Source organism: Cydia pomonella, chromosome 4 (assembly GCF_033807575.1).
Source record: "Cydia pomonella isolate Wapato2018A chromosome 4, ilCydPomo1, whole genome shotgun sequence".
Classification (NCBI taxonomy): Eukaryota; Metazoa; Arthropoda; class Insecta; order Lepidoptera; family Tortricidae; genus Cydia; species Cydia pomonella.
Window position 1 is genome coordinate 1,771,152 of NC_084706.1, and position 23,010 is coordinate 1,794,161.

General features: G+C 39.3%; 1 protein-coding gene across 3 annotated transcripts in view; it reads right to left on the reverse strand.

The window, feature by feature from the left end:
- Positions 1 to 580: 580 nt before the first annotated feature.
- LOC133516828 (glutamine-dependent NAD(+) synthetase) overlaps positions 581 to 23,010 on the reverse strand; it is a 43,428-nt gene continuing 20,998 nt past the window's right edge. For 2 of the 3 annotated variants that reach the window (XM_061849818.1, XM_061849817.1), the window contains exons 4-11: positions 22,610 to 22,755; positions 21,329 to 21,578; positions 18,393 to 18,597; positions 15,773 to 15,919; positions 13,561 to 13,709; positions 11,543 to 11,698; positions 10,371 to 10,585; positions 8,822 to 9,301 (exon numbers count right to left, since the gene is read on the reverse strand). In XM_061849818.1, coding sequence (XP_061705802.1) covers positions 9,004 to 9,301; positions 10,371 to 10,585; positions 11,543 to 11,698; positions 13,561 to 13,709; positions 15,773 to 15,919; positions 18,393 to 18,597; positions 21,329 to 21,578; positions 22,610 to 22,755 — 1,566 coding nt within the window. In that variant the 3' untranslated portion in view covers positions 8,822 to 9,003. Of the gene's footprint in view, positions 5,851 to 6,126; positions 6,304 to 8,821; positions 9,302 to 10,370; positions 10,586 to 11,542; positions 11,699 to 13,560; positions 13,710 to 15,772; positions 15,920 to 18,392; positions 18,598 to 21,328; positions 21,579 to 22,609; positions 22,756 to 23,010 lie in introns of those variants that run through there. The other variant, XM_061849819.1, reaches the window with a different exon arrangement.

Sequence of the window (23,010 nt, forward strand, 5' to 3'; positions counted from 1 at the left end):
AGGCGGTGGCCCACGTCGCCTCAGAAAATATGTATCGGGATTACAGATATGAAAAGTCATGTGTGATATTTCATAAGATTTCGAGAATAAATTATAATTATTTAGTGTTGAGATATGTAAAACTAATGGCATTCAGTGAGTCGTGATAACAAATGTGATTATGTTTACCCGAATATTTGTTAATTAGTCTGTCGGTACTCGCGAAAATGACCCTTCCTTCGTGCAGTCAACGTCAAATACTCCGTAGCAGTCAACGTGGCCAAATAGTTCGGTACACCATACTAAATATATGGTGTACCGAACAATTTGACGCTGACTGTACCCGCCAATTCTATTCATGAGAAAGTATAAATATAACGTACCATGGGGTGTAAGATACATTGAAGGCTACTGTTAGTTAAGATTGTTGAAGAGTGTTGAAGTAAGAACTTGGAGTAAAATAAAAGTAATTGTTTGTACCAAGGATTTTGATTCATTACAATTTCCATACATTATTTAAGTGTCGATTGGCGTTTTCTATCATCGATTGTGCCCCCAGGCTTTTACTATGGGCCAAGGAGCTAATAAAACAAAATACCAGTAGGTCTAAAAATTGTATTTATTAGGAAAATAATCAACGCTCTACATTTCGTAAATAATAGTAAAATATTATTTGTTTGATTGCCGTTTGTTTTAATTGGTTTTGTGCCTTTTTATCACATTTTAAACGTATATATTTGACATTCAAAATTAGAAACAGTTCTATGTTTGAGAGCGTACCTGACGAAAAATAGACTGACTATAACAGTGCAACCATCATAGCCATGAAGACTACTATAGTCAACACACTGACAATTATTACATGTCTACATAGCCTCAAATTCATTAACAATATTTGAAGGGTTAAGAAGAAGGGTACACAGAATGAATATGTCTAGGTACTTTAGTAACATTTTGAGTAATCGCGTTTTTAAAGATTGGAGCAATGTAAAAATGTACGTTAATTCCGTGACCAGTTTTAGTTAAAGTAAAAAAAGTGTTAACAGAAGATATAAGTACATCATCATTGGCCACACCATCTGTTGTAGATGCTTGTTGCGGCGCTTGTGGGTTTATGGGGCTGGGCATCGCCGTTGGTGGCTATAAAGTCCTATAGCAGCGCGACATTTCTTTCCACATCGATCGCATACAAATCCTGAGTTCGCAGGTGGTAGAGCACGACGAAGACTTTTCTGCTTAAGGTGCTCCAGCCAGTCATCGTCGTGCTTTGATATTCCGACTTTAATGTCGCGACGCCACTCCGGTCTCATTTCGGCGCGTTTCTCCCAACCGTCGGTCCGAATGCCAAAACTGTCCATGTCCCGCTTGCAGGAATCCTTAAAACGTAGAGTTGGACGCCCAACAGGTCTTTTTACGCCCGCTATCTGACCCAGCATTACTTGGCGTGGTAATCTCTCAGGGTCCATGCGATGAACGTGACCGAGCCAGCGAAGTCTTCTCTGCTTTAACATTGCAGTTAAGCTGCAGCAATGTGTTCCTGAGAGTACTACCTCGTTACTAACTTTATCATGCCAAGTAACTCCAAGTATAGTCCTCAGGCAGCGCATATGGAAAGCGTTGAGTTTGCGTTCTTGTTTCGCGTATGTAGTCCATGTTTCTGATGCGTACAGCAATATACTTAGGACGCAGGTCTGGTATACAAGGACTTTGGTATACGTAGTGAGCATACGGTTTCACCATACGCGCGCGAAAAGCCTCCCAAAAACAGTTGATGCTCTGCCTATCCGAGTATCTATTTCCTTGTCTAGAGATTGTGACTGGGTGGTGGTAGAGCCAAGATAGCAGAAATAGCAGAAAGTAATAGTTCATTAAGAGCTCTGCTTTTTGGGTTCAATAAATTTATTTCTCATAAGTTTTTTTTTACAATTCACTTACAGTCGTGTTCATAAATAAGTATACATTTTTTCACCTTATCGCAAAAGATTAAGGTGAAGAAACGTATACATATTTATGAACTCGACTGTACATTACAATTAGAAGTAAAGAAGTTAACATTGTACGGGTGAGCGTATGCGTGCGTATTTACATTCACACAATATTTTGAGATTAAAATGTATTTTACAGTACATATGGGGCTACTTTATAGCACTAGTGCGAGAAGTAGGATATTACGTTACTGTGTCGAACATTTAAAGGGCCATATGTACTGTAAAACGTTGTACGATACATGTGCGAATAGGTAATTCGCAACTCGTGTCGATTTAAAACACTCCCTTCGGTCGTGTTTTAATTTATCGCCACTCGTTTCGAATTTCCTATTTTTCGCACTTGTATCGTAATGTACTATTACAGTACATATGGGGCTACTTTATAGCACTAGTGCGAAAAGTAGCATATTACGTTACTGTGTCGAACATTTAAACGGCCATATGTACTGTAAAACGTTGTACGATACATGTGCGAATAGGTAATTCGCAACTCGTGTCGATTTAAAACACTCCCTTCGGTCGTGTTTTAATTTATCGCCACTCGTTTCGAATTTCCTATTTTTCGCACTTGTATCGTAATGTACTATTACAGTACATATGGGGCTACTTTATAGCACTAGTGCGAGAAGTAGTATATTACGTTACTGTGTCGAACATTTAAAGGGCCATATGTACTGTAAAACGTTGTACGATACATGTGCGAATAGGTAATTCGCAACTCGTGTCGATTTAAAACACTCCCTTCGGTCGTGTTTTAATTTATCGCCACTCGTTTCGAATTTCCTATTTTTCGCACTTGTATCGTAATGTACTATTTCCGAAGAAAGACTAGACGTGTTCTTTCTGTGTACCCTTAATTTGTTTGAATTCACGTTTTCTAAACAGCCTACAAAAAAAAATTAAAATCCATCTCGCTCGTGTCAAGTTTGGTAAATCCAAATTATTGTATAAGCAAGGCTAAGTTGCTCAAGTTATTCAAGGTAAATGTACCTACCTATTTCAAATCAATACATTCAATGACAAAAACATTTACACATATTTTATGACGATAAAATATACCAAATTTTAATTGTTCAACGTATCACCCCAGTTGTGTAAACATGGATTTACGTAAAGTCTCTATGCAAACAAATTTATCACATATTGTTAGTTAAGAAATATAGCATCACTAAGGTTTTAAATATTCACATGGACAAAGTGCCAAAAATATGTAGGTATACACGACCTTATTGCACACAAATTATCCTCTTGAAGGTTACAGTCCTAATACTAGTACAAACTACCTACTACGAGTAAGATATTGATAATGTTCCACGAAAAACCAGCCCCTCTTGAATAGTACAATGTGCAACGAGGCGGGTAAGTGAAATGTCGGATACGAGGGTGATTATTATAGACCCGAGTTTGTAATATTCTTACCCCCGGAGTTACACACAATGTTTTTCATCACACTTGCGAAGAAAAAACTAAATTTTAAACGAAATAATTCTTAAATACGGTGACATATCAAACATTCGTCCGCCATTTTGTAATTTCTTACAGGTTAGCATCGAGGGCACAGATCTATTCGGCATTCAGCCACGATTGAAAATTATGTAAAAATATTTTAATCGGCTGTTAAATTAATCAAATTATTTAATTTTAAACATAAACACAATTTTTTCACAAAAGACGCTATAACTCCCTAGGGAGTTTTTTTTCACAATCCATAACTCCCGCAGGAACAAAATAGGCCTTGGTCCTTCAGTACACCTGCATGAAATAAGAACCTTTTCGAGCAAGTGTGATGAAAAGAAGCCTGGCGCTGGTGAAGTACCATTCTAACTGAAGTTGTTCCAGCTTCGATCACGCCATCGAGTGCGCCGACTTCTGGCCGACGGGTGTCGTGTTTAAGAGGTATACATTTTTCCTTGGATTGCCAAACAATATTGGTAAACTAAACTTTACTTACGTACTACCAAAGATATTGATTGTAACAGAGAGGTGAAGTCTAAGAAAAAAACGTGCCCCCTAGTTTGACATTCAAAACATTTTTTTTAATTATTATTATTCATTAAATATGTACAGCAAACTTTTCACTATATCTATTTATACATTTTAATTGAAACCAGCGTTTAAAGACGTAGTGTGCAGTAACAGCCCAAAAAGAGCGGGGCCTGTGCTAGGGCTAGTTACAATATATGTGACCCAAGTTTAGAGAGTAATCGGATTTTGGATAAATAATTTTCCTATACCTAATATAAAATTTATTCAGTCAACGAAAATAGCTTGATTATTTAATTAAACATGCATTACTGGTTATATAGTTCTTTATTATTTTATTATTTACGTATATAGCATACTGTATACGTATATTTATTATTTGTATATGTTTTGCCTACTTTTGCCTTTTGTATACCTACGTGAACCTAGGCTACGGCCATACAAGCAAAATTACGCTCTAATTTTAAAATGACATGCTTATATTACATGAACATGCAAATAACATCTAGTTTTCGTACCCGTTGTTGACTAATTTTATTATTTAATTTCTATAATAAATTATTATTGAGTTCAATTTACGTTTTCATATCCAAAAGGATGTAAGAAATTAAATAATAAAATTAGTCAACAACGGGTACGAAAACTAGTATTCAAGATGTTATTTGCATGTTCATGTAATATAAGCATGTCATTTTAAAATTAGAGCGTAATTTTGCTTGTATGGCCGTAGCCTAGGTTCACGTAGGTATACAAAAGGCAAAGGTAGGCAAAACATATACAAATAATAAATATACGTATACAGTATGCTATATACGTAAATAATAAAATAATAAAGAACTATATAATCAGTAATGCATGTTTAATTTTAATAATATCAAAGAATTCGTCAGGTCTGTGAAGGATGGAGTTTAGTGTTGTGAAAGTAGCTGGAAATAATATCGCTAGTTAAGTTGAAAATGTTACTGAATTGTCAAACGTCAACTTTTGACGGAGCTACTAATGTTAGATTTTATGCGTCTTACTCAATCAATGTATCTTTGGTACTACGAGCATGTAAAAAAATAAGTATGCGGCCTTTTTTATACTCTAACAATTTCTGTTTCATTCTATTTTTGTTCTCTACTAATCTCGCCATAACAGAACAGCAGACACGAGAGTATTAATAACATAAAGACAATCCAAAAAAGCATTTCGGTTAAAGTTTGGCCATCGAATCGTGATACTGAAAACATATTTCTGTTAGAGCATGCTATATTCATTTAGAGTACAGATGTAATAAGTATATGTAAGTTTAATTTTAATTCACATATTGTATTGTTACTAACATAGTTGTAAGTTCGTGTAATACTAATAAGTCTAAGGACAACCAAAGTCTGAAGTAAAGAAATTTATTTATTATATCTATAGTGATAATATAATTGGGAGCGCTGGTGGCCTAGCGGTAGGAGCGTGCGACTTGCAATCCGGAGGTCGCGGGTTCAAACCCTGGCTCGTACCAATGAGTTTTTCGGAATTTACGTACGAAATATCATTTGATATTTACCAGTCGCTTTTCGGTGAAGGAAAACATCGTGAGGAAACCGGACTAATCCCAACAAGGCCTAGTTTACCCCTCTGGGTTGGAAGGTCAGATGGCAGTCGCTTTCGTAAAAACTAGTGCCTACGCCAAATCTTGGGATTAGTTGTCAAGCGGACCCCAGGCTCCCATGAGCCGTGGCAAAATGCCGGGACAACGCGAGGAAGAAGAAGATAGTGATAATATAATTGTTTATATGAGAACTCCTTTACGATCGCCGCGTATGTTGAAGGGAGCGCTGCCGGTGGGTTTCACTGGCTCGTTTTTAACTTGCCGATCGCCATCGCTTTTCACTGCCCCCTTTTGCTTCGTCATGTGTGCAACCTTAACAAAAACGCATTTTTATTAAAAAAAATAATATTTCTTCATTTAAGCTCTTGAACGCCAATTGAGAAAATGCGGACATATATAAATAGTATTTAATAAATAAATAATATTATATAAATGTTAAAAGGATCATCTTACATAAATGGAACTAGTCCCATAGCAAGCTCAATAAGGCTGTGCTGTGGGTACTACACGACGATAAATAAAATAAATAAGTACGAAAAACCGAAAGTTTTCCAAGTTTCTGTAAAGTTGTAGCGGCGTGGCACTGACCGCGTCGTCGATGGCCTTGAACTGCCAGCTCCAGTGCACGCGGTAGAGGAAGGGGCGGTGGTCGAAGCGGTTGTCGTCCGGCGCGTACGCCTCGGCGTGGCACGCCGGCGTCAGCACCGTCATCTTGTGCCGGTTGATGGCGTAGCAGCGGAAGAAGTGTTTCACCTTCTCTGCGACCTGTATTAAGATGGCGGAGTTTGCAAAGATTTTTCATCACACTTGCTCGAAAAAGTTCTTATTCCATGCAGGTGTAGTGAAGGACAAAGGCCTATTTAGTTCCCGCGGGAGTTATGGATTGTGGAAAAAAAAGCTATAACTCCCTTTTTTTTAATTATGTCACTTTTTCATACAAACCAAGTAGCATAAATGAGTTCTACTTTTAAAATACTGACGTTTATAATTTAATATTTTTGTTTATGTTTAAAATTAAATAATTCGATTAATTTAACAGCCGTTTAAAATATTTTTACATAATTATTAATCGTGGCTGAATGCCGAATAGGTCTGTGCCCTCGATGCTAACCTGTCAAGAAATTACAAAATGGCGGACGAATGTTTGATAATCAGTGATCGGCACGACCCGTGTCGCACGGTGTCAATGACCTCAATCATTATGTTAACATGGATATGCCCCGAGATTTTGGTCTTTTTAGGAAGTCAGTATTTCCGATTATAGTACATAAAGGTATCAGACACACAGGAAGATGAATGATTTTTACCATTAAATAAAATGACATCAAGTTCGTTCGTTTGAGGAAAGGTCCGAGTTCTCCTACGCGTCATATTCAGGACACCAACGAGCAACAGTTCACTTTGTCCAATCAGCAGCCAATAGGAAATCCAGTTAGTGTAACATAAGAGATTATCGAGTCCGTAAAACAAGCCAAAGTCGTTGAAATAAACACTGAGATAATAAGGAACTTTAACAACACGTGCGAACTTAATGAACCGAGGAACATAAGTAAACATATTTGCCATTAGAAAATAGTTGCAATCCTTATCAGTAAACTAGAAAAGGATGGCATTAACTCTTTATTTAGGCATTTCAATTAGCCGTCTTTTTTTCACCGCACCAGTTTAAACAAACGCAAACAATAGAAAATTCGCAAATGACCTTCGATAAGCCAGGTAGTCGGTCGAAGGGTTTAGTTGCACTTGAAATGGTTACACCGTTTTAACACTTACGTATTTTGTATGAGTGCAAAATTACGTGCCGCTACTTAATATTTCACAAACTGTCAAATTGAAATATTCAACATTCGAAATATATCAATTTTTTATTTAATAATTAATTATACATTTTATAAGCTTATTTAACACTTTATCGTATATTTGCAAATATATATCATACAATAAAATTATTCTATTTAACAAAATCACGGAGTTATGTTATAATCTAATCATGTCCATATTATGATTTCTGCTCGCAATCCCGCGGTGCGTCACGGGTCGTGCCGATCACTGTTGATAATGTTTAAGAATTATTACGTTTATAATTTAGTTTTTTTTTTCGCAAGTTTGATGATAAACATTGTGTGTAACTTCGGGGGTAAGAATATTGCAAACTCGGGCCTTTAATAATAACCACCCTCGTATCCAAAATTTCACTTACCCCCCTCGTTGCACAATGCACTATTATTTCACACTTTTTTTAAGGAAAATGTCGTGTTTTTAGCACTTGACATAGTTTTAACTGGCAATGAGAACCTATTTATGAATTAGTGGATCAACAATACTAAGAAAAGAAGCGATACCCATAGTTGAAATTATCTAAGGAGATTTTTTTAGCTACCTTATTTGTTAAACAAAAGTATTTATTTATTTTATGCAGAGTTGTTACGCTTCTGCCCTTCGAGCAACACAGGGAAGAGAGACGGCATTCATACTATTTCCTCTCTGCCAAAGCATTGGCACAACTGTGCCTACGGCGGTGCATGTTGTGACTCATCTGTACACAAAAATAGATCGAGGTGTGCAAGATTTGTCTTTGACGTGTGTCATTTTCTATGTATTTGTATCGTCATTACAGATTGGATTTTGTATGTAGTGAGTGAGAAGTGCGACTGTGTGAACGTTTCCCCCCGCAAATAATGGCAGAAAGATTTGTACGGTAAGATATCGCCTAGGCTCCTTACGACGTGTCGGAAGCCGGTGTTGCTCGAAGCTTCTGCCCGTCCGTCAGCGGCTGCAGCTGGGCGGTGCTTGTAGGGCCTCGGACGGAACCTGCGGATAGCAAGTGTAGCCGTGACTGACCTCGCGCGGCGTGCACTGGGCGCTCCACTTGTGCACGAGCTTCTGGAACATGGTGTAGGGCCCGCAGTGCTGCGCCTTGCGGAGCCGCCCGAACTCGGACAGCTCGGCGTACGTCATGCCCATGTCCTGCTCGTCCGTCTGCGTGGTCTGCCCGTCCGTCAGCGGCTGCAGCTGGGCGGTGCTTGTAGGGCCTCGGACGGAACCTGCGGATAGCAAGTGTAGCCGTGACTGACCTCGCGCGGCGTGCACTGGGCGCTCCACTTGTGCACGAGCTTCTGGAACATGGTGTAGGGCCCGCAGTGCTGCGCCTTGCGGAGCCGCCCGAACTCGGACAGCTCGGCGTACGTCATGCCCATGTCCTGCTCGTCCGTCTGCGTGGTCTGCCCGTCCGTCAGCGGCTGCAGCTGGGCGGTGCTTGTAGGGCCTCGGACGGAACCTGCGGATAGCAAGTGTAGCCGTGACTGACCTCGCGCGGCGTGCACTGGGCGCTCCACTTGTGCACGAGCTTCTGGAACATGGTGTAGGGCCCGCAGTGCTGCGCCTTGCGGAGCCGCCCGAACTCGGACAGCTCGGCGTACGTCATGCCCATGTCCTGCTCGTCCGTCTGCGTGGTCTGCCCGTCCGTCAGCGGCTGCAGCTGGGCGGTGCTTGTAGGGCCTCGGACGGAACCTGCGGATAGCAAGTGTAGCCGTGACTGACCTCGCGCGGCGTGCACTGGGCGCTCCACTTGTGCACGAGCTTCTGGAACATGGTGTAGGGCCCGCAGTGCTGCGCCTTGCGGAGCCGCCCGAACTCGGACAGCTCGGCGTACGTCATGCCCATGTCCTGCTCGTCCGTCTGCGTGGTCTGCCCGTCCGTCAGCGGCTCCAGCTCGGCGGTGGGCGGCGCTTGCAGGATCTCCGACAGCGAAGGCAAGAAGAACCTGTCGATGATATATTTTTCACTACACCGACTCGTAAAGGCACTCTTTATTCTTCAAAAACGTATAAATTGTAACATGCCGGTGGCTCCCCTATCATGTTACATATACGTAAACGAAAGTATTGTTCTATATAAAGTCTGTTAAACAAAATTCCTTGTGTGGGTTTCACGGTAATTTTTTATCTTAAGTACGTCATATCGTCTGAAATATTAGATGCACACTTGGAAGGCTTAGTGATTACTAGTAAACCAACATATAAAGAAATGTATTTTTTCTCAAACTTGTAATGAATAGTTGATATGAGTTACTTCAAATTAGGTCCGGAAATACCTCATATCAGTGCGGTGAGTGAAGATGATATGTAAAGGAATTTCATATTTTTTTGTCTTTTTCTTTTTTTTTCTTTCTTGTAATTGTTAAATATTATTTCCGAGTTACAAAGACGAACGAAAATTTGATTATTTTTGCGCTACGACGCACGGTGTAGGAGATACAGCCCTTTATAATTTCTGCATGACTGAAAAAAAAAAACTTTATAGGGCTGTATGTCCTAAAACGTGTGTTTAGCGCAAATTTTAGTTCCCCTTTGAAACCCGACGCACTCAATAACCTATCACATTAGGACATAAAACAATCATCATCATCTTATTTTTTTATTATTATTTCATTGCAGGTTTGAGAAAAGCACTATACAAATCTCGGCGAGAAACGGGGTTGCCGGCCGCGTATCCTTAAACGTCCTCGCTACGCTCGGCCGTCTATATCTACTTGGCCTGCAACCCTTCGTTTCCCGTCGTCTATAGTAATGTAATATTACAATAAGTAGTAATATGATATTACTAATATTACCACACCAGCTCGTAAAGGTTCTCTTTATTAGTCAAAAACTGATGAGAAATTTACATTTTATCCACAAGAGTGGCCAAGTAATTTGATGCAAATTTTGAGCTGAGCATATTACATAAATAAATATTATAGGAAATGATTAGTATTATTACACGAACTAAGTCCTACAGTTAACTCAAGAAGGCGTGTGGCGTGGGTACTTATAAATAAGACTGGAACTCACCGACTCTTAGCGTAAAGCAGGAAGGCCTTCAGGTCCGTCTTGGAAATGCCGCCGATGGGGTTGACGTCGGCGCTGGAGCAGTCGTACTTGGTCACGTAGCCGCGCAGCGCCTCGTCCACGTTGGCCGCGCCCAGCACCAGCAGCCCGCCGGGCCGGCCGCGCGCCCACAGCATCAGTTGGGCGAAAAGGTATGAAAGCACCATTCTAAGACGTGCCTGGAATATATGGAGCCCACGTCATTGCTATTTTCTTTTTTTTCTCTTAGCCCGTTATAGCCGTTATAGTGGTAGTATAGTGTAGTTAATCAGAATTAATTGTTTATAATATGATAAGGGCCCAGATTTCGTTCCACCTTTTAGGCCAAACGGGACAGAATTAAAATGTGTAAGTAGTTTTAAGTATCTAGGGCATGTTTTGACAGAGAGATTAAAGGACGATGACGATCTCGAAAGACAGCGGCGGGCCGTAGCGATGAGAAGCAACATGCTGGCACGTCGGTTTGCTCACTGTTCCGACCAAGCCACAATAACTTTGTTCAAGGCGTGCTGTCAGGCGTTCTACACTAGCCAGCTGTGGTACCATTTCACGAAACGATCGTTCAATAGACTTCGAGTACAGTACAACAACGCGTTTCGTGCAATGTTACGGCTACCGTGGCGGTGTAGTGCGTCTGGTATGTTCGCCGAGAACAGAGTAGATGACTTTTACGCTATAATGCGTAAAAGGCACTGGTCGTTCGTCGGGAGTGAGCGAATCGGCGAACAGCATTGTTAAAGTAGTGTATGCAACCTGCTACTATATGAGCAAGGTTTCCCCGCTGCACCTATTTAATTAGCTTTAATTTTAGTCTAGAACAATTTAATTGTATATTTAATTTAATTGTATATTTGCGTTGTAATTATTATTGTAATGTAATGACTTGACACCTGAATAAATAACATTTTTTTTTATAGTGTCCCACAGCTGGGCAGAAACCTCTCCCCTTAATCTTTCTAGATAAAGATACATAGTTTATTATTCAAGTATTCGCTCCGGTTAAGTACGATTCAGTTCGTTTCGGTGCGTTTTGAAAAATTCTGCAATAAAGGGAGTACTATGTACTAAGTCGCGTCTCGTCATTTCAGTTCCGAGTCGTAATTAAACCTATACGAGTACATAAGGTCCATTCTCACCTGTATGTTTTGCAAAGCGAGATTCTGCCTCGGACAGCCCCCCTGGGCGCGGAACTTGGGCACGAGCCCGGTGGCGGCCGTGAAGATCCCGAGCGCGGCGCTCACGGCCGCGTCGATCGCGATCGGGAAGTGGTAGCTGCCTATTTGGCTTGCTAGCTGAAACACGCCAGCCTAAGTCTTTAACCCTTATCCAGTAGTGGCAGCATGGTTCCAATTTTAACGCTTGTCACTATGCCCGTCACGTTCGCACTTACGTAGTTGTTAGAACGTGACAGGCATGGTGACAAATGATAAAGAGCCAACCATCTTAGCCCTACTGGCATAGTACGATTTATCGAACACATACGCGCCATTAGAATTTCAACTTTAGCATTACGATTTAAGGTTCAAATTAGATTACACTTTCAGGAAATGTTACTTGTCTTCAAATGAATCATCGAAGCTGGATTAATTGGAATATATTTGGCTTTTTTGGGAAAACCTTGTAGATTGGTGCGGCCTGGAAAAGGGTTGAACTGTCGAGATAACATTTTCCTATTTTTCATTGGAACCTTGTTGTCTAAAGTAAAATGGGACAAATTTTGTTTTCAACACACTTGCTCGAAAAAGGTCTTATTTCATAAAGATGTACTGAAGGACAAAGGCCTATTTTGTTCCCGCGGGAGTTATGGATTGTGAAGAAAAAAAGCTTAATTATTAAAACATAGCTTTTTTTATATTATGTCACTTATTCGTACAAACCTAGTACCATAAATGAGTTTTACTTTTAAAATACTGACGTTTATAATTTAATATTTTTGTTTATGTTTAAAAGTAAATAATAGATTAATTTAACAGCCGTTTAAAATATTTTACATAATTTTCAATCGTGGCTGAATGCCGAATAGGTCTGTGCCCTCGATGCTAACCTGTCAAGAAATTACAAAATGGCGGACGAATGTTTGATATGTCACCGTATTTAAGAATTATTTCGTTTAAATTTTAGTTTTTTCTTTGCAAGTTTGATGAAAAACATTGTGTGTAACTCCGGGGGTAAGAATATTGCAAACTCACCCATACACATAATCACACTCGTGTCCAAAATTTCACTTACCCCCCTCGTTGCACAATGTACTATTATTTCACACTTTTTTTAAGGAAAATGTCGTGGTTTTAACACTTGACATAGTTTTAACTGGCAATGAGAACCTATTTATGAATTAGTGAATCAACAATACTAAGAAAAAAGCGATACGATTGCAAAAATAACCACCCTCGTATCCAAAATTTCACTTACCCCCCTCGTTGCACAATGTACTATATTGTTTGATGAAAAAAAGTCGGTTTACTGACGATAGTTGAACGTGACAACGTCATAAGAAAATACTGATGGAATGGTTTCGTTTTTCAAAAGAAAATTTTAATTTTATTTGTTTGATAGATATTTAGTATGGATATAGAGAAGGAGGTAAATAGAAATCACAATTGAATTGATCAAGTTACTTACATTTATTTGTACGCATAAATACAATTGCTGCCGAACGCGGAGGCCGATTGTGCCTCTTTGTCGCTCGTTGCGCGCTCTCGCTTGCACTTCAAGCCTTAAATGCAACGCCTCGGAGCGAGGTAACGCCGCATGAGTCATGTTTTTTCGTGCGTGCAGCCGGCTCCATCGAATTATAAGACGTTGTCACGTCAAAAAGAGGTATTACTTTATTTGATTCATGAAAGGTCCAGGACATGCATACATCGTACCATTGTTTTTAATAAAAATGTAATCTCTTTTCAGAGCAACACAATTTGTTTTATTTTACTTCGCCGTATCCCAACGGACACAATAACATTATACATAGATAACAAATGTCCTTGCTCATCACACAAATAAATGCCATTACCAGGATTTGAACCCGGGACCATCGGCTTCGTTGACAGGGCCCACTAGGCCAGACAAGTCGTCCAACGTGTATCCATAGTATTGTTTTTTTTGTTGTATTGATTGTATTGTTGTTTTAATAAAGAGTGTTTTGTGTTGTATGTACCTGTGAAGCTCTCTGTTTGGTTTCCTGGCTGGAGTTCTCAGTGGCCATGTAACAAGTGACGAGAAGTCTGTTGCACAGCTCCATAGGGTCGGACGGCGTGTAGTCCGCCTGACACAGAATCTTACGCACATCGTATAACACTTGACTTTCTGGAAGCAAATTGTGTGAATTTTTTATTTAATTTTTAACCGGCTTAGGGCTTGTGCACAAATCACGCGAGGTTTTTTCGGCTACTTTTTTGACCCCCCCTCCCCCCCCCCCTAGTGATATTTGGTGAGATTCTTGGCTAACCCCCCCTCCCCCACATAACCTCACGTGTATTTTTTTTTTCATTCGACCTAATTTTAAGATAAATAGTAATAGTATTGTATAGAGCAAATCCTGTTTATACTCGCTATTTTGAAGTGCTAAGTGAAGATTTATGTTTAACGAAACCGAGAAAATGTATGTAGTAGATATTTTATCTTAGTTTCGTTCACTATAAAAAAATACACGTGAGGTCTCCTTATTAACTTAACGTGATCTGTCGTGATTTTTTCATGCCCCCTCCCCCCTATCGAACCTCGCGTGATTTGTGCACAAGCCTTTAAAAGAATTGAGGGTATCCATTAGTGGAGATTGTTACTTTTTAATGTATATTCACCGATTACTCGTAGACTATGAGACCGATTTCTTTTTAGTGTCCCGTACCTCAAAAAGTAAAAAGGAAACCTTTACACGGGTACGGTGGGCGGCAGCGGCATATTTTTTTTTTTTTGGCACGTATGCAAAGCAGCTAGATACCATATTCGATAAGAGTTTAAAAAACGTAGTGACGGGTCAAAGTATTGTATCGATTAGAATATATGTATACTGAAACAAATAACTTGAAAGTCGAAGTTGTTGATCCATCCACTAGTAAAAGTTTTGTAAAACTAAAATATATTATATCAAAATATGGGAGGTTTCGCAAACTTGCAAGTGTATAAATATCCTAAGAACAAGTAAATCGGTTACGTAGTTTTGCAGAAAATAAACTGCTTTTGATTTTTTTCGCAAACGGTAAGAATTTAGGGCACGATATTTAATAAGATTATGTTTATAATAGGGAATGCAAAAACCGGAGGTTTTTCAAAACCGGTTTTTTCTTCGGTTTTACAAAAAAAAACCGAAACCGGTTAAAACCGATTTCGGTTTTTAGAATCAACAATTCTTAAATTCATCGCCATGGAATAAAGAAAAGATTGCTTCATGTGTAAAAACGAATGCTAGTATAGTATATACACGATTTTATCACGAAATTAAAGACAATATCTGACTATTTTATTGTATTGTATGGGAATTGTCAAATGAATTAATGTTATTTGTAACTAGGATTAGGAACAAACCAATTTTATTAAATTATTTTTTTGGTTTGTTGTTTAGACATTTAAATATATGACAATATCAATTTATAATTTAATGTTATTTGTCTTAAATCAAATGGCCCAATCCGAAATCTTGCTCTAAGTTTTTCGCTGTCTTCTAATATATTAGAAACTGATGGTGTTAGCTTAAACTGGGCAAACACAGGTAGTCAAGTAATTCCATTCTTTCGGGTTTGAACTACTCTTTCTTATTAGTGCGAAAGAGACTAAACAGGTTGTCGGTAAGTCGTTATCACCGAACCAACAAAAGACTCTAAAGCTGCCATTGATATAATTGATTACGTGGAATTTTTCTATAGCGCATCGCATGATAAAATTATAAATAAGACCTTTTATACCCATTTTTATTAAAAAGTACTACTATACAATTCGTACACCAGCACGGATGTCCTGCCACTGGCAATACTTTAAATTATTTAAATCTTTCGTATTTTTGTATTTTGTACCGTAAAAATTCATTTAGCGTTACAAATGATCAAACTAACACAACACCACATTATTTGATTTGATGTCGATTCAACCGGTTTAGGACCGATTTATACCCTTATAATGAATAAAACATGCAACTTAGGTAAATAAAAAAAAACCGAATAAAACCGAAACCGGTTTTTTTCAAATTCTAATAACCCGGTTTTGGGTTTCCGTTAAAACCGGTTTGCATTCCCTAGTTTATAATAATACAAATAAACGTGCATAAAAATATTTCATATTCAATCAAGGGCGATTTTACTATGGCATTCCGGCCAGGCCCTTTGTCTGGTAATTTTTCTTGCAACGGCCTGCAGATTGAGATGTTAGGACGGTACCTCCTTTCTGTATAGCGTCGCATATCTGAGTGCACATAGAGAACACAATGCAGGCCGTGCTGGTCGAGTCCACGCCGCCGCTCAGCGGCAGGAAGAACCCACCCTGTCCCGAGCGGCGCAGGTAGTCCCACAACCAACACGCTGGACCTGCATCAAACAAACAATACTGATATTTATTCAAAAACCATGACAATCGCGTCACGTTAATGGGGATTTGTAAAGGATATTGATCAAAAAAACGTTCTAATATTATGAGTGTCAGAAATTACGCAAAATTTAACTCTATCACTATAAAATAAAGTTCAAAATCACTGCGGCAAATCGAATCCTTTAAATAAATATTATAGGACAAATAACACAAATTGACTAAGTCCCACGGTAAGCTCAATAAGGCTTGTGTTGCGGGTACTTAGACAACGATATATATAATATATACATATTTATAAATACTTAAATACATAGAAAACATCCATGACTCAGGAACAAATATCCATGCTCATCACACGAATAAATGCCCTTACCTTTAATGCCTTTTAGGGCTTTAGAGTTTTTGAAGTGTTTTTTAGACCCATTCATGAGTTTGTTGAATGTTTTTACGTTCATCGCATTTACACCGCGCTGTCGAGAGTAGATCCCCTATGACCGCTATGACTACAACTGCCTTTATAATATATAATATACACTATAATAATATACTTTATGTTTCAACTCATTTAGATATAAACTTAACCACTTAACGCATGTCATAAAAAAATTGTTTAAATTTGAACTTTAAAAGCTGTCAATAGAATTGAATATTATGACTGTCATATATAGGCTGTTTATTTAGTCACCTGCAATAATTTACGGGCTGAATACATAGGCCATACTGAGCAACTTTTACTATAGGACCGACCCCAAAATCGCGCAAAAAAAAATTTATTAGAAAATGTCAAGGTCAGACAGCCAAGATGTATGAAGCACCCAATTTTTTTTCCGCATTTTCGAGGTTGGTGGTTGGTGGATCAGACGATTAAGCATATTATATACCTATATGTCTCGATATATGTATATAGATCTTTTGTTCCCGCTCCATACATTTTTGTTTTAATCATAAGACCACATTTTTTATGCCAAATCATCTAAAATTCATAGGTTAGCATAACAATGCCAGGTAAACCCTATTACAATCAGAATATAAAATAAAAAAAACAACTTCGATTTCTATGTCAATCTTCTTCCTCGCGTTGTCCCGGCATTTGCCACGGCTCATGGGAGCCTGGGGTCCGCTTGACAACTAATCCCAAGATTTGGCGTAGGCACTAGTTTTTACGAAAGCGACTGCCATCAGAGGATAAACTAGGCCTTGTTGGGATTAGTCCGGTTTCCTCACGATGTTTTCCTTCACCGAAAAGCGACTGGTAAATATCAAATGATATTTCGTACATAAGTTCCGAAAAACTCATTGGTACGAGCCGGGGTTTGAACCCGCGACCTCCGGATTGCAAGTCGCACGCTCTTACCGCTAGGCCACCAGATTCGATTTCTATGTCAATGATAGCCTAATTTCAGCCAGACGCCCGACTAAGCAATATACTTAAAATGATTTTTATAAACACTAGAAACTGGTTAGTAAACCAAATAACCTACTAACTCTAAATGATGATCTATTCGATATTATTTAGCATTAAGACATAACATATAAAATATTTTTTTATCAAATAAATTAACGTGTCGTATAGCTACCAGCTACTTTCTTCTTCTACATAGCGTTATCCCGGCCTTTGTCAGGGTCCGCTTTCCTACTTGCTCCCTCCACTTTGCGCGATCCTGGGAGCCCGTTTACGCTCATATCCGCTTTCACGACTTCGAACTATCGCTTTTTTGGTCTGTCGTGGGGTCAAGGGCTACATGAAAAGATGCAACATTGACGCCTCTCAGTGGGAAGGTTTGTGCAGGGCAATGTGCGCGATTTCGAGGAGCAACGTAAAGCTGACCTCGATGCTATACGCGACGAGCTAAAACGCGCCAGCCTGCGTCCATTCACTACCACTACGTAGATGGTGTCCTCACGTGCCCTCAATGTGCACAGGGGTTCACCTCGAAGATCGCCATGGTCGAAATCGGCCGGAAAGATCATCATCATTTTGTGCCCATACCCTGAAGTTAAAGGAATTCAATAAGAACATATACAATGTTACTGTATAAACCCGTTTTAAGTGAAATCGGGCTTCCCCTAGTTAACTAGTTTTCGCAACGTGCCTTTGTGAAAACTAGTTTTAACTAGGATTTTTCAATCTAAACTAATTTTGACGAGGGTTTCCACGGTACTCTGTCAGAGTCCAAAAACACGACGACGAGCGAAGCGAGGAGGAGCGTGGTAGGTTTGACCATGACCAAACAGCGCGCGAAGCCGAGCAAACGAAGCGAGCGTGAGTTATCATTTCTCATGCTCTGAAATTGGGCCATTGTTGTTCTATGAAGTGTGCAGAAAGTGATACGTTTCTGCTCTAGAAGTTTTTACTTTCTAAGTACGTTTTTTTATTGCAATTAATTATGTCGAAACGAATTGCAGTATCTTTCGTTAAACATGTCGGAGACGGAAAGAAGAAGAAGAAGAAAGGTGTGTGGTTAGACTTACCGAGCTCAATTTCTTCTTCCGGCGTCAAATACTTCCAATCGATAGGGGGACTTGTGGTCAGGAAGGCATCGTCGTCATCCGACAGCGCGAAGTCGACGGTGATCCGCGGAAACGGCGGGCTAGAAGCGGCCAGGTGCGACCGGGAGCGGATTTGTGTTCGGTATGACCGGATATCTTCCAGGTCTATCGTTGCTACCACTACTTCCTGGAAATTAAAAGCATTTTAAAGCACGGAATAAATAATGTACTGTCGCCATCAGATGGAGCGGCCGAGATGCTCAAAAATATCTGAACAAGCGCTTTAACGCCTTAACGATAGAGGAGTGTTCAGATATTTGTGAGCACCTCGGCCGCTCCGATATATCTGATGGCGACTGTAATATAATAGGTAGATATGCGTTTGTATAATATTATAAATAACGTTGATAAGCGAATATGCACGAATTTATAAGTACTATAGTATATAAGTAGGTAATTAGGTACCTCATAAGTACTAACATTATGCGCCCTATCCGGGTGTCATGTACTGACTACATCCAACTAACATCTTCTGTAATGCACATGACTTTTAATGTTGAATAAATGAAATGAAATGAAATACTGGGTGATTTTGGGGTCGTGTCCTGAAAGTTAAGAATGTGTAAAGATGGTCATACTAAACAAATTTCTCCATGGGATTAACCACAGAATCGCGACAAGCATACGGCCCGCCTGATGGTAAGCAGCTTCCGTAGCCTATGTACGCCTGCAATTCCAGAGAAGTTACATGCGCGTTGCCAACCCTAACATTCCGCAACCTCGTTGAGCTTTTAATGAACAGTTTGAGGGCCCGAGACGAAACGTAAGGTCCCAGAGGTACTTCTTTTTCATAATTTTCATATCGGTTCCATGGGGAACCTATATAGAATGTAGGTATTTGATTAAAGCATACCTAGTGTGTAACACATTGGAATTTGAACTTTAATACAACAAACGGTCCGATTCGAAGAATGAAATACGATAACGGTAAGTTCTGGTTTAGATAAGTTCTCATTTAGATATCGTTTGTATGTCGTATAATTGACAGAAGCAGCTCGGTTCGGGCAACCAATGTCACTTTGACGTTAGAAATATCGTAGATAGATCTTATTGGGATCGCACCGGAATCGAAATAAACGTCAATTTTGACATGTCGTTTAGTTATCGGTCTTTTAAAGATCTTTCCAAGATCTTAGACGTGTCTTAATCATTCTTCGAATCGGCCCGAAAATATACAACTCCCGTGAGACTCTAACATATAATAATAAATTGTATCTACACACATATCATAATCATAACCCTTCTATGATGCGCTCATAAAGCGCAAATCACGGCTAGCATAAAGATAAACTGTTTTGTTAGAACAAATTTCTTATCTGTGAAAATGTTATCATTGCGTAATATTAACGTCGATATCGATTTCATAATGACATTCAAATTTCAACATTTGTGAAAAACAAAGTAATTTTATTCGTCCTCATTTCTAAAATCAGTCGAGATGACGTTTTATACGAAATGAAATGCCAATTGCAGTGTGATCAAATGCCGCAATGGCGGTCGTAGCATGCGGTTCTTGAACACACATTAGAGAGCTTAAAATATGCGTGTAGATAAAACAGTGTTATGTAATTGTACATAATTAGGCATTAAAACACACGTTTGATGTTTCTTTCTGCTCTCTGACACGCTTTCAGCTCGTTACATAAACCCAAACTCGTATTTTAATGCCTTTCATTATGTAGCAGTCACATAAACCACTATAGAAGCACAAGATATATTGATAGCAGAAGAGATGTAAAGTCTAAAAAAACATCGTTATCCCTAGTTTAACAGCTGAAACAGATGGCACTGTACGGTCGTCTGAAAATATCGATACGAAAAAAGTGCCAAGCAAAAGCATACACAACTTTATTGCTCTTTTATTAAGCAAGTGTATACATATTTTAAGCACATTTTTCAGGGCCGGATTAAGGGGAGGGCAAGCGGGGCTACAGCCCCGGGGCCTCCACAAAAGAGGGCCCCCCCACAATAGAGACGTGAGGAATTTACCATTATATTTGAAATTAATTTGGGGCCAGGGGGCCTCCACTCCTTTATTGCCCGAGGCCTCCAGACCTCTAAATCGGGCATTGACATTTTTCGTATCGATATTTTCAGACGTGACTGTACCATGTAATGTTTCGTTTGGTTTGTTAATCAGTGATCAGTTTAATCACCTATATTAGCTGTCAAATTTAAAGTACGAATTGGTCTTTGAATTTATAAAATTAATAAATTTTTGGCAAGCTTATAGAGAAAAGGGCCCTTAAATCTGCAATGTTTTATAAAGACTGAGCAATTTAAGGCGCCGGCGCCGTGAGGTCAGGTCGCAGCTCGCTAGGCACTGAGGGCCTACGTTCTACGTGTTGCCTCTCTGTTGCACTTGTAAATTCGTACGTAAGCGTGACAGGGAGGCAACACGTCGAACGTGGTTCGCGGTAGGCCCTCTGGCCGCGTAGCCAACGTGCATATCGTTCTCGCGCCGTGGCGAACGAAACGCAACTGTCACAGTCGCACTAATATGGAAGTGATAGAGAGAGATAGCTACGATACGCTACGAAGCGTGAACGATTGTAACGTTACGCGGCCAGGGATCATGGATATCATTGTTATTAAATTCTATTTATGTACTAATTTTGAACAAAAAAAAAGTAATCGACGAGTGCGGTCAAAAATAAAACTGCATTATAGAAGCAATTTTCAAATTTTAAGCTGTTGTGCAAATATTTTTTCAAATTTTTAAAGGTGCGTTTTAGACCTATCTTCGTGTTTTTTTTTCTATCGAGCGAAAGTTTTTTAATCAGGTTTCGAACCGATGAAGTTAAGCGCCATGATTTTTCAAAAACTGAACCCACGTTACCATAAACGAAATAACTTACAACATCCACCAAAGCAAACTGTAGCCCTCGACTGACAATTTGTCCATTTAAGGCAACGCAGGAGCACCCGTTGAAATAGATCCTCTGTCCGTCGCAGCCCCGGAGGTTGCTGAACAGATATGCGCCTCCGCTTTTGAAGGTTGCGCTCTTAACCAGATCTACGATGACGTATGCCTTGCGGAGTTCCATGTAACTTCCTGAGCCGTTCGCTATGATCTCTACGCCGTCCAGGCCGAGGGCGATGTGACGGCTAAAATATTTGTAGATAAATAAATGGTTTGTATGCACGGTGCTAGGGGCGTACAGAAAATCCTCTTAAATACAAATTGTACTTTCGTCTACAATTACAACATATTAATATGATTGATATGTCTACAAGTTTTTTTTTTTTTTCACGCAAGTATACAAAACTTGATGTCGTATTACGATCAAAGCAAAAAATACTTTTAACCTCTAGCGGCCCCCCATACAAGGAAAATTGGCAATCGAATTGGAATCAATGGTATTAGAAAATAGAGTTGAATTTGTTTTGTTTCAAAATAGAAAGAAACAAAACAAAAGCAACTCTGTTCCATAAAAGGACATTGAACCCCAAGAGGAGATAGAAATACACCTTTTTTGTATAACATTTTCAGAATAGTTAATTACGATACAAGTGCAAAAAAATGGGAAATTCGTGACGAGTGGTGATCAATTAAAACACGACCGAAGGGAGTGTTTTAAATCGACACGAGTTGCGAATCAACTATTCGCACGTGTATCGTACAATGTTTTACAGTACACATGGCTCTTTAAAGTTTCGAAATATGCACGGAAAGTGCTCCAATTCCCACACGCGTGCGAGAAAGTAGCACCATAAGTACTTGCTGTAATAGTTAATATTTACGATACAAGTGCAGAAAATAGGAAATTCGCAACGAGTGGTGATAAATTAAAACACGACCGAAGAGAGTGTTTTAAATCCACACGAGTTGCGAATTATCTATTCGCACGTGTATCGTACAACGTTTTACAGTACATATTACTATTTAAAGTTTCGACATATGCACGGAAAGTGCTCATCCCCGCACGCGTGCGGGAAAGCAGTACCATATGTACTGTAAAGGTAATTTTACCGACCATAGCTCTAATAGTAGTACAAACAAAAAAAATGTCAATAGCACAAAATTAAAACGAATAAGCAATATGTATATACATATGCATTTTTTTTTCTGGGTGACTTGAATTTAAAATTTCTAAAATAGTTCTGCAAATAGAACTCAATCGCCAAAACGTAAGTACCTTTGTGGATTCCATAGCTCCTCGCAAATTTCAAAACCGATGCAGGTGTCTTTTGTTGCAATCACAGCATCGCCGATAGGAACAGTACTTTGGTCAGTGATCGTTGTTATCATTCTCGGAAGATAGTAGTCTTCAACTTGCCGCTCCTTCACAAATAACACTCATATTATGATTATTCCAAAACCGACAGTGTCAGTAAGCAACAAAAGCTGTACGCATGTTATTTTCAGAATCGTTTTACTCGCTTGTACAATTTGGAATACGAGGTTATACAGTGTGTCCCTAGCCATTGGACAAAGCCGAAATGTACATATGCATTAGGGTATTTAGAACCAGTGTACAAAGTATCATAACAACCGGTGTCGCGGTTTCGAAGAAATTAACAAATTACCATTTTTTAC